General features: G+C 37.0%; 1 protein-coding gene across 1 annotated transcript in view; it reads left to right on the top strand.

The window, feature by feature from the left end:
* Window positions 1-17945, top strand: part of ncana (neurocan a) — a 73565-nt gene that overhangs the window by 13287 nt on the left and 42333 nt on the right. The window contains exon 2 of the mRNA XM_084411883.1: window positions 9758-9825. Within this exon, the coding sequence (XP_084268009.1) occupies window positions 9759-9825 (67 nt within the window). The 5' untranslated portion in view covers window position 9758. The remainder of the gene's footprint in view (window positions 1-9757; window positions 9826-17945) is intronic.

A 17945-nucleotide genomic window follows, 5' to 3' on the forward strand; every position in this document is an offset into this window, starting at 1 on the left:
GACCTAAAGCAATGCAAAAACGGCGACTGTAGAAAGCAAAAGCCGAAAGCCATTTTGGTTGATCTAGAAATCCCGGCCTAGTAGTGGGAAGTTCGGATCATTTTACTGACTCGGATCTTTGAATATCGTTCATCTAAATGAACGAATCTTTTTTCGAGTCATTTCGTTCATTTCAGCAGAATGTATTTAAAATGGTACATGTTAGCCAAATTCCCCAAACACATCAAATGTTGATCGCATTTAGAATAAGAAAAAATTTGCAATGCGAGGAAAAGGCCAAATTATGAGAAACAGAAACGATTCATTAATTTATCTTGGTCTTCAGGCTATGTGTTAGTTTACCTCACCTCCCGATCTGAGCCGTTCGTTCATCCCGTGATCCTCATAAACTGAGCTATGCAGTCGGTACCGGAAACAGAACTGATTAGTTTATCTTTTGAGTCTTCGGGTTCGAGTCATTCGTTCATCACGTGACAGACCCATAGGCTGAGCTATGCAGTCGGTACCGGATACAGAACTGATTAGTTCATCTCTCGAGTCTTCGGGTTCGAGTCATTCGTTCATCACGTGACAAAAGAACAAAAGAGTCAGAAGAATCAGATCCGAGAAGATCAAGAATCAGATCCAGAGTCTTCCAGATCAAGAAGACTCGAGAGGTGAACTAATCATTTCTCTTTCCGGTACCGACAGCATAGCCTCTATGGGACTGACGGGAAGAACGAAAGACTCGGACCCGAACCCGAAGACTCGAGAGATGAACTAATCATGTCTGTTTCCAGTACAGAACTTATAGGATGTTGCGCATGCGCGGTCAACACAAAATGAACGAATCATTCATGACCGACTAGGCCGGACGCATTTTTTTAGGTCCAAAAAGAGGACATGTCCGGGAAAAAGAGGACGTATGGTCACCCTAGTGTTAATGTGTCGTCTAAAGGTCTATATATATATATATATAGATATGAAAGTGTAGTTTGACTCTGGAGAGTTTGATGGCCTTCTGACTCTGAAACCCCCTGAGGTGTGTTGTGTTAGAGGTTATTTGTTGTTGTAATGTCCCTCCGTCCCTCTTTGAGTCTGTAGAGGCATTCGAGTGGAGCGAAATGCTCATTATCTCTCATTATCTCTCATTATCTTCTCTCAGATGTGCTGATGAGCTGCACAGGCCCATTAGAATTACACCGAGGCTGAAAACATCTCAGAGCGAAACTCTTTGACCACATCAGTGAGTCTGCGCTCGTCACGGCTGCGCGCACACTGATCTGCATGTGACCCATATGAAACTGTATAGCACAAATAGCATTAGCATGTTGCTATGCTGAGTATGTAATAATCTAATATGCAAAAAATGCAACATACAATATTTTTGTTTACTATGTATTTTTATGCATATTTACATCTTTATGCAATAATTATGTTTACTAAGGATGCAATAATCTAAAATGCATTAAAATACACCATAAAGAATTATTGTGTAAAATAATCCACTTTTATAGAGACTAAAGCAGTTATTTTAATAATATTTATGCTATTATAGTAATTATGTTTTATATTATAGTGTTCATTTTAATATTAGTTTAAGTTTGAGTAATTTTGTAATGTGCTTTTGTCATTTCTTTTAACATTTCTTTTTTTTATATATATATATATTTTTTTATTTAGCTTTAATTTATTTATATTTCAGTTTTACTCATTTTAGTACTTCAACTTAAAATTATTTTATTTCATTTATTTGCCAAAGCAACATTTTTCATTTAGGGGTTTCCATCTAATATTTATATTTTAATTTAAGTAAATTAAGGTAAATTAGGTAAATTTATTTCAGGTAACGAAAAAGATTTTTAATTTCAGCTTGTGTTCATAATTACAACACTGGATTGAACTATTTCTATTGATACTTTTGAATGAATTGAATTAAATAAAAGGAGGATATTAAAGAGGTGAAGCACCAAACAGGTACAAAATGTGCTTTAGTGGATAAATAAAATTGATACGTAAATTAAAAACATCTAAATAAATGCATTTTTAAGAGGAAAAATTGTTTGAGTAAAATGTTTTAGAGTGGTTTCATTTGGTTTGAATTCTAGATTTTAGATTTCATGATTAACTAGTGATTCTGGATAAATTGAGAATTACAATTTTTGTAATGAATTGTTTAAAAAATCTGGTTGAATGAATGATTCATTGGGCCCTATCTTGCACCCAGCGCAATTGACTTTGTACAGCGACGCATGTGTCATTCCTATTTTGCACCCGCGCACAGCGGACTTTTCCCTCCACAGACGCACGTCGGTAAATTAGGGAATGAACTTGCGCTCTCGGGGGCGGTTCAGTGAAAAGAGGCGGCGTGTTCCGGCGCAAACGTTCCCTGGTGCTATTTTGCAGTTTCAGAAAACAATTCCTCCACAGACCAGGAGAAACCTCGTCTAAAGTCAGTGGCGCGTTGCGCATGTTATTCAGATGCTATTTTAAGGGTGCATGCTTGGCCATAATGTAGCGTGTGCACAACGCGCATACACTTTGATTCTCTCATCTACACAGAAGCAGCAGTTTTCATTTTTGCAAATCATACATTATTACAAGGAAAAATATTAACACACGAGGGAAATCATTGTTGTGTCCATGAAGATGTGAAAAAATAGGCATAAATCTAAAATCTAAATCTCCTGGCGTGCGTCTGGCAAATCCGCCGTTATAATAGCAATCCGCCATGGAACAAGCACGCCTGCTCTTAAAGGGAATGTGAGATGAGGCTCTGATTGGTTTATTTCACGTTACGCCCAAACCACACCTATGAGTAATGAAGCTACTTCAGACCAGTGGCGGCTCCAGACAATTTTGATTGGGGGGGCAATGGGGGGTCCTGGTCATTTTAAGAGGGGGTCTCATGAAAACCAACAAAAAATACAGTGGACGGCTAATAACTGCATATTATTAGCCAATAATTAGCCAAGCTACTAAACAACAAAAACATCACAGCATATCAACTACTTTGTTTTTAATTAATTAATCAATTGCAGTTTGCAAACAATATGCTTGAACTTTAATTGCCATAGCCACACCCGTGACAGAAAACATATTTACAAAATAGTATATTCTCTATGAAAGCTTGTTTCCGCCACTGAATAATAAATAAATAATTATAATTGCGACTTTTTCTCTCACAATTCTGACTTTTTTTCTCACCATTTTTTTTCTCACAAGTCAGAATTGTGACTTTTTTTCAAAAGATTTGCGAAATATGAAGTCAGAATTGTGAGATATAAAGTCGCAATTCTGAGAAATAAAGTCGCAGTTGGGAGATATAAAGTCAGAATTGCGTGATATAAAGTCGCAATTGCGTGTTATAAAGTCAGAATTGTGAGAACTATTCTGAGGTAAAAAAAAAAAAGTCCGTCTTTTTTTTTCCTTTGGACTTTATATCTCACAATTGTGAGTTTATAACACGTAATTGCGAGTTTATATCTCGCAATTCTGACATCTTTTCGCAGAATTGTGAGATATAAACTCGCAATTACGTGTTATAAAGTCAGAATTGCGTGATATAAAGCTCTTGTATCAGCTCTTGCGGGCTCGCGGCAGCAGCTTGAAGCAAGGCGCAGCAACGTTCATGGTGCGTCGCAGTGATTCTTATGTTTATATTTTTTTATATGTCGAATAAATTATTAATTATTATTGTTTTGCGTAGTTTGAAGAGAAACATTTTTAAATCTTGATCCCGGATATATATATATATATTTTAATCAGGAAGGGGGAGGGGGGTCAAATGGGGGGGCAAGGCGTTTTTTGGGAGGGTCTTGAGACCCCCCAAGACCCCCCCTGGCGCCGCCGGTGCTTCAGACCAACCCATTTTAGATTTGCGTCGAATCATTTATCCCGCCGGTATAATAGCAACAGCGCTTGAGATCCGCCCACAAAGTTACTTGCATTTCAGATCGTTAAAATAGGGCCAAATGACTCATATAAATCCTTCACTTGTTTCATTACTGGATGAATCAGCATTTTTGAACGAATCTCTTGAATGAATGATTCAATGACAAACACATTTTTAACAGTCACTTGTCGCCACCTACTGGTGTAACGATATAATTGATACAATCGTTATTTGAAGCGTCAAGTTACATCAGTGTTAATTATCCGAACCATATACTTTTATCTCAGTACTTCCTGTGAATTTTTTTATTTATTTGTAACACTGAAATAATGATATTGTGTGGTTGAAAAGACTGTTTCATAATGGTGTGATTTTGTCAAAGGTTTAATAGACACAGGCGAATCATTGTCATTTAGGAATAAGATCGTGTGGGTGTTTGAATTGAGATCATGATCTTTTAGTGATTAATCATGCATCTCTATGATTTACCCTGCTATATATCTATATATCTATATATCTATATATCTATCCTCACATCTTTCCTCATTCCTTCAGACATCCGGCACTGAGTCTGGACTCAGAAAAACCAGCCAAACACCAACAGCAAGAAGCAGCAGCAACAGCCAATTACTGCAGCTGACACACACACACACACACTCACACACACCAGCCGCAGACGCCTGACCGCATCATTGTCAGCCACGTCTCACTTTGATGAAGTCACACGGGGAGGGAGCCGCTGGCGCTGGGTTTGAGCTGTGGGTGTTTTGGATGTAGAAGCGGAGGACTGGAAAACAGAAGCTGATTTAATCAGAAAATGCCAAGTGGAATTAAGAGCCACTGAATCCATCACAAATATTAGAAATGCAAAGCCTGTGGGCTTTAAATTCACTTGACAAAGACGCTCAGGCTTTGGCTGACGAGGGTTTAACTAGTCTGAGCATTGGATTGTGTTAAAGCAGTGTTTGATTCATGATGGTGAGGGACTTGAGAAACTGTCAGTCGCGTCTGAGCTCAAACTCAAACTAACTAAAGGCCTTTTTTCATTTTCAGCTTTGAAGAAGACCTTTTATGCCCTTTTACAAAGTCTTGATGTTGTTTTCAGGCTCTACTAGAACAGGTTTTCCTGCTTGAATGTTAAATATTTGCCCATATTCTCCATTGTTGCGGCTCCTCTCTTCCCAGTCTGTCAGTAACGCTCTGTTTAGTTCCTGTCTCTATGAAGCTCCTCCTTCTGAAAAGCACACTGTGCTCTGATTGGTCGGCTGGATCAGTGTGTTGTGATTGGTCGAGCGCTTCGAGTGTGTTTGGGAAATGTCCCGCCCCTTACCATAACCGCCAGTTTAACACACTACTAACTGACTCAACCAGGCCCCGCCCCTTTATTCTGCGTATTAATTATTTAAATGAGGAATATTGTGACGTGTTCGTTCCCGGAGGAAACTCTAGACTACAATGGAGGCGTTTCAGGAGTTCAGAAACACTGACACTGATATAGAGAAGAACTCAGCAACATTACACACTAAACAATGATGAACATGGAAGAAAGTATAACAGGTCCTCTTTAACTCACATTTGCATGTTACAAACTTCTTACATCGACACACCACTTGCCTGATTTACTTTGCTGGCCTCTTATTGTAGATTTGCATCTGAAGAACCATCCATGTGTAAAGTTTTGTATTACTTGTCAGTTAAAGGTGAGTTTATCTGATATATTTGATTCCACAATAATAGACCAATTTGGAAGAATCACAAATAATTGCACAGCCGTTTCACTGCACAAATGACCGGAGGACAATGAAGAAAAGATGAATGCAATGGGACTTGCCATGGTAGATGTAAATAAAACAAAGATTAATGGGGTTCGTTTTACAAGAATATACCATTTCAGTCTTTCTACTTCAAAATTCACATTTAACTCAGTGTTACTTGACATTTCTTTGTAATTATTTGTGAAATTTCAAGTAAATCCTACATCAATATAGGTAATTTTTTTTAATATATATTCATTGTTTCGTCAAAGTATTTATGTGCATGACTTTCATATCACTTTCCACCGTTTTCTAGATCATGAAGGTTGCAATATAAATGTTAAAACTAAAAGTCACAGTGATTTTTGTTTGTTATTCTCTATTTAAAATGTCACATTATATTGATTTTATTCACTCTGACTCATTTTTAAAGTTCCTTTCCGTTCTTCTTCGTAAGATGCAGATGAAGACGGCTCAAAAAACAAAACGAAAAACACTCATTGCATTTATAATCACATAAAGTGACTCAACTGACATTTCAAACTAAATATCACTGATATCTTTGTAAGTCTGACATATAACTTGTTTTGCAAGCTGTCAGTCAGATGTTGTTATCTTTTTTCATTTTTTTGCTCAGATGTTGCTTTTTCACAGCTCAGGTATCTTAAAATCAAAAGAGATAGAAATAGAAAGAGAAATAACACACACACACACACTCACTCACTGACTCACACACACACACACACACTCACAAAAGATTTTTTCATCTACTCAAGCTGGAAATCCAGTGTTTAGTTCTTCCATGCCGTATCAACCTTGTAAACACAAGTTTATTTCCAGGCGGGCTGATAAGAAACCCGTGTCTTTGCTGTATTTGTGCATGAAACGGTCAGTAAACACACTACAGGCTACTATCCCGCTTTGATACGTCCCATAAACACACAGTTCTGCTCGCCGTTTGCTTATCATAAATGCTGCAGTTCCAGTATCATTATTGGTCAAGTCAAGTCAAGTCACCTTCATTTATACAGCGCATTTAACAACATAGATTGTTTCAAAGCAGATTTACAGTGATAATAGGAAATTAAAGTAACAGAGATTGTTTTGTCTTTACAGCAGCTCTAGAATAAAGTTATTGTCCAGCTGAAGTTAGTTTTTGATTGGTTAAAGCCGCGCTCTTGAATCGGCCTCAGCTGTGTCTCTAGTTACCGCTGTAAATAGCTCAGCTAACCGATGCGAGCTAAATCACCTCAGACAAAAACGCTGCTGAATCTTTCAGGGATTGTAATGCTAAACGCCTGGAGCTGCAGCGAGTCTGAGTTTACAGTCAAGAGAATAGCTGTTCACTCGCTCAGAAACTCATCTGACGTTTCAATGCTCAAGCTGAGCTGGTGCACGACCTTCCCATGCCTGTAAATAAGTCTTCAATCCCTCTTTTATTTGCGTCTTTCTCTCTATCTGGTTGTGTTTGGCTCTTAAATGCTGGGTGGATTCTGTAGGCATGAGTTGGCACATATTCTCGCCCTCTCTCTCTCCATGTTTCCCAGTGGAGGTGCTGTTGGCAGAGTGTGTGTGTGTGTGTGTGTGTGTGAGCTGTTGGCAGAGTGTCGGGATGCTGGTACCAGCTGGGAGAGATCAGGGAGTGAGTCCTCGCCGCATGCGACCACTTCACACTGACACCAGATTCACACACACTCGTGAACCTGCTGAGGCCTCCTCATGCTCAGTCGTTACAACTCCATGATCCAGACAGCTTTCCTTAGATAATTCATTGGCTTGGGTGTTTTGGGTGGTCGCTAGGGTGTTGCTAAGCAGTTACTAGGGTGTTCTGGGTGGTCGCTAGGGTTGTTTATAAGAAGCTACTAGAGGGTTCTAGGTGGTCATTAGGGCATTGCTAGGTAGTTGTTATGGGGTTCTGGTTGGTAACTAGGGTGTTGCTTAGCAGGAACTAGGGTGTTCTGGGTGGTCACTAGGGCATTGCTAGGTGGTTGTTATGGGGTTCTGGTTGGTCGCTAGGATTTTGTTTAGCAGTTACTAGGGTGTTCTGGGTGGTCACTAGGGCATTTCTAGGTGGTTGTCGCTAGGGTGTTGCTTAGCAGTTACCAGGGTGTTCTGGGTGGTTACTAGGGCATTGCTAGGTGGTTGTTATGGGGTTCTGGTTGGTCGCTAGGGTGTTACTTAGCAGTTACTAGGGTGTTCTGGGTGGTCGCTGGGGTCTTGCTAAGTTACTAGGGGGTTCAGGATAGTTACTAGGGAATTTCTAGATGGTGGTAGCTAGGGTGTTGCTAAGTTACTAGGTGGTACTGGATAGTTACTTGGGTATTGCTAGGGGTTCTGTTTGGTAGCTAGGGTGTTGCTTAGTTACTAGGTAGTACTGGATAGTTACTAGGGTATTTTTAGGTGGTTATGGTGTTTTTAGGATGTTGCTTAGCAGTTACTATGTTCTAGGTGGTTACTATGACAATGCTAGGTGGTTGTTAGGGAGTTTTGGATGTTTGCTAGGGAGTTGCTTAGTTACCAGGGCATTCTGGGTGGTTACTAGGGCATTGCTAGGGGATTGTTTGGGGGTTTCTAAGTGGTCACTAGGGCGTTGCTAAGTTACTAGGGGTGTTGGGTGGTTATTAGGGCATTGCTATGAGATTGTTAGGGGTTCTGGTTGGTTGCTAGGGTACTAGGGTGTTCTGGGGTTATTAGAGTATTGCTAAGTGGTTATTGAGGGTTTTAGGTGGTCTCTAAGGTGTTGATTAGCAGTTACTAGGGGATTCTGGGTGGTTACTACTGCCTTGCTGGGTGATTATTAGGGGTTCTGGGTGGTCTCTAGGGTGTTGCTAAGCAGGGTTGTAGGTCGTTAGGGCATTTGCTGGGTGGTTGATGGGATGTTATAGTTGGTTGCTAGGGAGATGATAGGAACTTGACAGTGTTAGGTGGTTATTTGGGTGTTCTGAGTGGTTGTTAGGGCGTTGCTAAGCATTTACTGTGGTGTTCTTTGTAGCTACTAGGCTGTAGCTGGGTTGTGCTGCAGTGTGGGAGACAAGTATTAAATTTGTATCCGTGTTTCATTACACTTAAGAGAGAAGGGCTACAAAGCAATTTTACAGAAGCCAGACATTTCCTGTCTGAGCAGGATTAGAGACGGCGTGAAGGATACTAAAAGACAGACCACCCACAGAGAGAGAGAGAGAGGGAGAGAGGAGAAGTTCAGTAAAACAATGAAAGGATGAAGCGGCTTATTACTATTCTGAGAGTGTTTTGTTGGTGTGTCTGACGGGTGGCTAGTGCTGGATTACAAAAAAGAAACGTTCCTTACCAGCACCCTGCCACGGCATTAATATTCATATTCTCATCTCCTTTATAAAGGACACACAGTCTGTCTAATAAACCTCTGTTTGTCATTTCCCATCCGCATGCTGTGTGTGTGTGTGAGTGTGCGTGAAGGAAAGGTCAGGGTTTGTTTGATTGTCAGCACATTTAGTGTATTTAAGTATTGTTATTTGTGTGTTAAGGGACATTTTAAAAGACAAAATCAAACATTTCATGTTAACCATAGTCAAAATTGATGTTTCCAACACAGTGAACTAGTATGCAAGACAAGGGCTGTGTCCGAAATCGCATACTCTCCTGAGTAGGTACTTATTTTGAAGAAGTATTTACTTCACAACCACTAAAAAAAATATTTTCTATATAGTATGAATGTGTGTAGTAAGAATATAATCCGGATGTACTACATCTATCATGTGACCTACCAGCGCTTCCCTGTCATTCATAAATCCTCTCCCGTGGCCTCATGGGATAGTAAAGGCATAGTAAGGGGTATATCCATCGTATGCACACTTCAGAAACACTTCCGGAAGTAGTAGGTACTATTTGCCTACACTTTTATGTGAATTCGGACATACTTCTTTTGTCACATACTGTTTTTCGCCTACTATATAGTAGGGAAGTGTGCGATTTCGGATTCAGCCAAGGTTTTATGCCCCGATGCTGTACTGTTTTAGTACACACTCAAAAGTGTTTACTTTCCCATTGTCAGTGAAGTACATGCTTTATCTGTGGGAATTGAGACGCAGCCAGTGTTGTTTTTATAATTCTCACTGTCCTCTTCTGTGTGTTTGTTTCCTCTATATCTCAGGATGTTGCGTGTGAGCGCTGGTGGGCTGCAGGTTCTGTCGGTTCTGCTGGTGTTTTCAGCGGGCTGTGGTGAGTTCTGGGTCACTCTTTCTCTCTCATAAACATTCAAGACAAAATAGGGCCACACACAAGTAATGGGCCGCTCACACAGGACATGCTCTCGCATTCAAAAACAACATGACATGGTGTCAACAGATGATGTTGACGCCATGTAACCAATACCGATAACCGATAATGCTTTATATTTGAAAGCCGATAACCGATATATTGTCCGATGAATCTAAATCCAAATTTTTATATTTAATTTATATTATATTCTATAATATTTATATAATTTATATAAACTTTAACATATATCGGCTGATACCGATAACCGATTATTCTTTATATTTTAATGCCAATAATTAATATATTGTCCGATAAATCTAAATCCAAATTTTTATATATAATTTATATTATATAACATTTATATAATCCACATAAACATTAACATATATCGGCTGATACCGATAACCGATAATTCTTTATATTTTAATGCCGATAATTAATATATTGTCCGATAAATCTAAATCCAAATTTTTATATATAATTTATATTATATAACATTTATATAATTCATATAAACATTAACATATATCGGCTGATACCGATACCGATAATGCTTTATATTTGAAAGCTGATAACCGATATATTGTCAGATGAATCTAAATCCAAATTTTTATATTTAATTTATATTATATTATATTATATTTATATAACTTATATAAACATTAACATATATCGGCTGATACCGATAACCGATAATTCTTTATATTTGAATGCCGATGATTAATATATTGTCCGATAAATCTAAATCCAAATTTTTATATATAATTTATATTATATAATATTTATATAATTCATATAAACATTAACATATATCGGCTGATACCGATACCGATAATTCTTTATATTTGAATGCCGATAATTAATATATTGTCCGATAAATCTAAATCCAAATTTTTATATACAATTTGTATTCTATAATATTTATATAATTCATGTAAACATTAACATATATCGGTTGATACCGATATGGTGGCCGATATAACGCGCATCCCTACTTTTTTTATACGTTGCGAAGAAGAAAGCCATACAGGTTTGGAACGACATGAGGAAGTGTAAATGATGACAGAATGATAATTTTGGCTAAAATATCTCTTGAAGACCCCGTTATCTGCTGAGATTAACATTGAGTGTTCAACACTGCATAGAGGTGTTTCAAAAAGTTTTATGATCTGATAATTTAAACCACGATCTAGTGTTACTTTTGTGCAGTCTTAGTCTCGGTCCTGTGTCAAATGCCCTTGTTAGTTTTGTCATATCCTGTCAAACTTGTCCTGTTTTTAGTCAAGTTTTAGTTGATTAAGTCTGGGTATTTTGGTCTAGTTGTGGTCAATAAAAACTTATAATTTTAGTCATACTAAACTGTTGGTAACTAACACTTTAGTATGGGGAACACATATTCACTAATAACTGTGACTTCTGCCTCAATAAACTCCTAATTTACTGCTTATTAATAGTTAGTACGGTAGTTTTTGTAAGGTTTGAGTTTAGGTATTGTGTAGGATTAAGGGATGTAGAATATGTTCATGCAGAATAAGGCATTAATATGTGCTTTATAAGTACTAATAAACAGCCAATACCCTAGTAATTTGCATGCTAATAAGCAACTATAGCTAATAGCGAGAATTGAACCCAAAAACAAAGTGTTACCGAAATGTTTTTAGTTTTAGTGAACAATAATAACCCTGTACCACAATTGGAAACACGTTTGAAAACGCGTACATATACAAAAAAAAAAATCCTTAAAGTCCCCCCGTAGTCAATCATTTTATCCCTTAATACTCATCTTTGATCACTAAAATGACACATTTTAATATTTTTTCCTTAAAAAAAAAAAATCGTTATGCCTTTTTATATCTTGACTGTAACTCGACACCCTTGCCTCATTTTTGCCGCGTATGCGCGGTTCTATGAATATGCAAATGAGCCCCGCCTCCACTCACTCACTCAGCTCAGAGATCCACTGGTTGACGATCACACGTTGATCTGATTGGTTACAAGGTAGTTTGTGACGTCAGAAACACCAGCGATTTCAAAGCGTGTTTTTGAGACTGTCTTTGGTTCACTGCAGTTTAAAGGAGGAAATACTCAGCAATGGTGTCGACTTATGAATTTACACATGATTTGACTTAAAGCGTATTAAAAACACCACATAGACACATAAACAACATTAAAAGCTGGATTTTCACCACAGGGGGACTTTAAATTCATACGCATGTGATGCCTATATTGCTGATGAAGGCATGTGACTGGTTTTTAACAGCACACACAAACACTGTTGCGCTGATTCTTTGTGCTCATGCTGAATTTTTTTTTTATATATATATACCCACCCGTCACCTCAGCCAAAACCCCCTACCGTTTATCCGGATCAGTGTGTGTATGTGTTTGTGTGTGTGTGTGTGCGAACACAAAATGCTTCATAGGCCAAATGTTTTCACTGGCAGCTTCAGTTTCACTAGGCTCTTTAGCGATGGGTGGCCGTTCTGAAGGATGATGGGAAATCACTCCCTCCTGCCAGGGCGATTTACGAGCCTGTGAATTCAGACCGGCCCTCTTCAGATCGGACCTCAGGATATACGAGAGGAGCTTGCTGCTATTTACTAAGAGTGTTAGGCTGCGAGTTAATGTAAAAACTGCTGACTTAAAGCGATAAACCTATGCGATAAAATGAACACGCAAAAAACGTTTCAAAATAAGTGTAAAAATGCACAGAATAGGCAAATATTGCTTGGCAGCTGAAATAAAAAATGATAATGATCCCATAATTTACTCGCCCTCAAGCCATACTAGGTGTATATGACTTCCTCTTCCAGCCGAACACAATCAGAGTTATATTAAATATTAATATAATATTTAATATAATACAACATCTGTTACCGGATGCCAGTGATTATAGTTTATAAAGCTAAAAATATGGATATTTTCCTGACAGAAACGCATGGCTTTGCTTCAGAAGGCCTTTATTAACCCACTGGAGTCGTATGGATTACTTTTATGATGAATGGATGAGCTTTTTAAAACTCATTATAAAGCTCGGATATATTTTATATACTATTATAGTATTTATCAATATTTGGATGTACCTTTTTTATATTTTCAGTTTTCATTGTAATTTTAGTTTAAGTTTTAGTCATTTTGTTACAGTATGTGCTTTTGTCATTTTTATTCAACATATTTATATTCAGCTTTAACGCTATCATAGAATATATTCATATTTGGAATTACCTTTTATTTTTATATTTTCAGTTTTCATTTTAATTTTAGGTTTAGTCATTTTGTTAAATGCTTTTTCTTTTCTTTATTTAAAAAAATATATATTTCTGTTTAACTGTAATACTATTGTAGTACTTTTAATTTTAGTATAAGTTTCAGTCATTTTTATGTGCATGATTTGGTTTTTAATATTTTTATTTAGCTTTCATTTATATTTATTTCAGTTTTAGTCACTTTTTTTTATGTAATTTGATGCCTTTACTTCAGTTAGTTGGCAAGGCAAGTTTTTCATGTAATATTTCTCTTTTATTTCAGCTTGTAAGAGTTTTTAGTGCGAGTGTTTGATGGACATGGTTTTGTCCAGAATGAGTGTTCTCAGGATCAGTCGAGGTGTGCGGCGGATCAGCAGAGCTTTGTGTCGTTACAGCTGCATGTTTGGACGGCTGGCGAATGAATCAGATTTAGCGTATCGAGCCGAGCGAGCGCCGTCCTCTCGTCGCTCCTGGTTACCGAGCAGCGGTTGCCATGGTTACGGCTGATGAGGGCTGAGAGGTGTAAACTACTGCAGGTGCTGCTGTGTTTATTTGTGTGTGGAGCTGGCAAAGGTTATTCAGTTAATGCATTAATCTGTAACCCCCCTCTGGGAGTGTGTGTGTGTGTGTGTGTGTGTGTCAGCTACTGTGTCTGATGGAATCTTATTTATAAAGCCACTGGCGAGATTGATTTTTGGAAGTGTGTAAATGTGATTATGGGCTGTATTCTCATGTTTGATATATGGGTGAAACTTGCATGTCCAGCTCTTCTTTCACCCCAAAATATAAAAACACACATATACTGTATATACTGTATATGTGCGTTTTTATATTTTTACATTTTCACTCAAATTCTTAAAGTAATTCTTAATGTAATAAAGATAATGATTAAATTATCTAAATGGTTATAGACTAAGGTTGTATGCCTTCAATTTACTTATTTTACTAATTAAAAAATGTCATGTCTAATATACTAATATATGACATATTACTAATAAAACAAAAAATATATAATTTAAAATTGATTTATAAAAATTGATGATTATTCTGAAATTAATTTAAAAATGTACTTTTATTATGCAATCAAATGCAATAAATTATAATATTCAATCAAATATGCAATTACATTTAATTAATAATACAATGATGCAGATATAATAAAATGTATATATTTAAATGGCATTTACATCTTTGTAAGTATTTGTTTTCTTGCCTTTAATTTATACTCATGTAAATAAAAACAATTTTGTAATAAGATAAGACACTAATACTGCAAAAAAAAAAAGATCGTAAACATTATGGCAATGATAATTCAGGAAGGAAATAGGCTTATTTTTCTATGATTTTTATAAATTTCGTGGTGAATCAGACGTGTTTTAGCGATATTCACTCGTACGCTAATGAGTTAGGAGAATTGCTTGGTTTTTGCAGAAAGACAAACCCACGGAGGGTGAATCCAATCCATCTAAATGCAGATTTGAGCTTTCATCACTTATATCATTATTCAAACTCTGGGATATACACTCATCCCTAAATCCATATGGAATGAAGGAGCTGCAATTGATTTTCAGTGCATTAACCGTTACAGATTGTTCAGGCTGGCGAGGACTGGATTCGGGAGATTAGATTTCCTTTTCTTACTTAATCACTTAAAGCAATATTCCAGGTTAATTACCATTTCATATCTGTGGACAGCATCTGTGTGTAAAAACCAATGGGAAATGTGTTTACAGTAATGCACTTCACCGCCAGCAGTTCGCCGCTAATAAATGTTTCAGATATGCAGCTATCACAGAGTTTTGACAGTATAACACTTGCACATTAGTGTAAAACAACTCGCTTACCAACTTCAGTCAAGTCACACACACTAGTGTTCACAATGTTGAGGTCAGTGAGATTTACTTAATGCTGATTAATGAAGTCGCTTCCGCTCGCCAAGGCTGCATTTATTTGACCAAAAATACAGTAAAATCAGCAATATTGTGAAATATTATTACAATTTAAAATAGCAGTTTTCTATGTGAATATATTTTAAAGTGTAATTTATTCCTGTGATCAAAGCTGAATTTTCAGCATCATTACTCCAGTCTTCAGTGTCACATGATCCTTCACAAATCACTCTAATATGATGATTTGATGATTATTATCAATGTTGAAAACAGCTTCATATTTTTGTACATTATATTGTATTTTTATTGTTGAACTTGAAACTATAAAAGTATTCATTTCTAACTGACCCGAGTCTTTTTAAAGGGCAGTGTGTACATCTTTAACTCCTAAAAAATAAACTATAATACCAGCTTCAGATTTGAAACCCACTTTACAGTCAAATTACTGTAAACACAGTTTCAGTGTTTCTACAGGCTAGGAATGAAAGTGGTTGAAATGATTGTCTGTGGAGACGGAAAACATGACAACCGCTCTTCATAGTTATAAATAACCTGGAGTATTTACAAAGATTTGGCAGTAATTGACTGAATAATGATGTTGCATGTTTAAAACGACAGTGGATCTTTCTCTCTTCTCTTCATTTTAGTCTGAAGTTCTGCAGGATTCTTTTACATGTGTACATTTTGCATTTATGCATTTAGCTTTTAGACAACAAAGGCTTGACTGTGTTTGTACTGTATATTTACAGTGCATTATATGTATTTCATCTCTATTAAAGTGCCCCTATTATGCTTTCTCAGATATTCCCTTTCATGCAGTGTGTAATAAAGCTGTTTGTGAATGTAAAAGTTCTGCAGAGTTTCACAGATCAAAGTGCAGATAAATGGAAAGAAGTGATTCTGAACTGAAACGAGTCGTCAGTAATTCAGTCCCACTTGGAACTAATTTGCATAATTCCAGCCTCAGGTCTTGATTGGCTGAACAGCGTCTCTTAGCTCCGCCCTCAAACACTGTAGTGTATCTGAGACTGGAAGAGTTGGTGTTGTTCATGTGGAGAAGACGCTGTTTTCTGCTGACAAAGCAAATCCACTTTGATGAGATTGATCCGGTAAAACTCACGCCATCGTTACTGTTCGTATCACTGAGTATCAAGAGCTGAGATTCAGATATGATAATGAGCGTTTGGTTTCGACCAATCACAGCAGACTGGGCCGTCTGACCAATCAGAGCAGAGCAGCTCTCAGAAAGGCGGGGTTTAGAGAGACTGAATCTTCAAACGAACCGTTTCAGACGCTGAGAGAGAAGAGCTGATGTGCAGTGGAGATTATGAAGAACATTAAAGTGATTTTGATCTTGGATGCGTGTTAACCCATTGGAGACTCCAAAACAACATTAGGAACTTATTAAACTAGCATCATAGGGGCACTTTAAGACTGTATCTACTGGGACCGGAATGGAAACAGGTACTTAAATACCTTCAGACGCACATCAACACACATCAGACTGAGATCCAGTTAATAAGAGCATCTCTCAAAGTCCGTGACAGAGAGAATATAATGAGTTCAGCTGCAGATATTCCTTCCTTTCTTATGAAAGAACAAAATCACTTCAGTGTCAGTTTGAGAGGCGAAGCTTCACAAAGTGTCTTTGTGTTTTTCCACTCAACCTCTGAAGTGTTTGGAGAGTTTGTGTCTGTTTTAATGAAGTGTGTTGAGATGGAGAAGTGAAGAAAACATTATTTATGTGTTTTCTGTGTTTGACTCTTGAGGACGGTACAGAGGCTTTTGCTGTAATACCCCGAGGAACAGTAAACTGGACTTTTCTTCTGAAATCTAAATTTGTCTTGATGTAAAATAAAAATGTCCATATTTGCTTCCTTGAATCACACTGACGCTCTTGTGAATGATTCATCAGTGCATGTATTTCCAAAGTAGAAATATCTGTCTTCATAATCTTTCATCAAAATATAATAACTTTCTCCACCTCTGAAACTATACTTTTCTTCTCATCTGAAATAATCTGGACTGCACAGGTTATTAGTTATTGTTAAATCAGGGTTATTATCGTTAACTTAAAAACTATATCATCATATCGTTTTTTTTTTTGTCAGTGCTTATTTAAAAACATCCAATTATGCAGAATATACGATGGTAAATATTTAATTGAGGAGTCGTCAATACAATATACAACAATACAACATATAGGGAATGATTTCACCCCTAAATTCAGCTTATTGAGACACAATGAAACTGCAAATCCACATTTCTGTGTCTGATCTGATGTTTCTGTGAATTACAGCCATTCATTTGCTTCTGATCTGAAGCTTTCAGCTGTTGTACAGACAATTTCAAAGCTCTTCCCCGTTTTAGATGTGTTTTGTGTGTTTTTCGCGCTGAAAACCAATGTGGTCACTCGGTGTGTGTAACCGCAGTCACTCCGGCCGATGGTGACGTCACACACACAACCTCTATTAGCCTAAGACACCACAAATGATTTAAACTCAGTAAACATTGCAGATTTCAGCTTTAAATGAACCCTCTGGTGCTCTTTACGTGTCGGTCAAAAATGACCGATTTTTTTTTATTTATTTTTTTATGCAATTAATTTACAATATTTTAGTTTGATAATGTTTTTTATTTAATATTTTGTATTTTTAAGGGATTTTATGGCACTAAATTATATTTACGCTGTTTTTATAATCCATTTATTCACTTTTATTCACGGGGGGGTTCACACAGCAAGTGCCAAAACCTTTAACAAATGTACAATTTTTCCGAAGAGCACCAGAGGGTTAAACCTGTTGATTTCTTTCTACATCAACCTATTTATTAAATTAAATTAAATTTCCAACTTAAACTGTGGTAAATCTTGAATGCTTTAGAGCGACAGACTCTAAAGTTTGATCTCTTACAGTTTGATCTCTTTTTAAACACTTGGCAAATTATT

The sequence above is a fragment of the Rutilus rutilus genome (genome assembly GCF_951802725.1).
Source record: "Rutilus rutilus genome assembly, chromosome: 6".
Lineage (NCBI taxonomy): Eukaryota > Metazoa > Chordata > Actinopteri > Cypriniformes > Leuciscidae > Rutilus > Rutilus rutilus.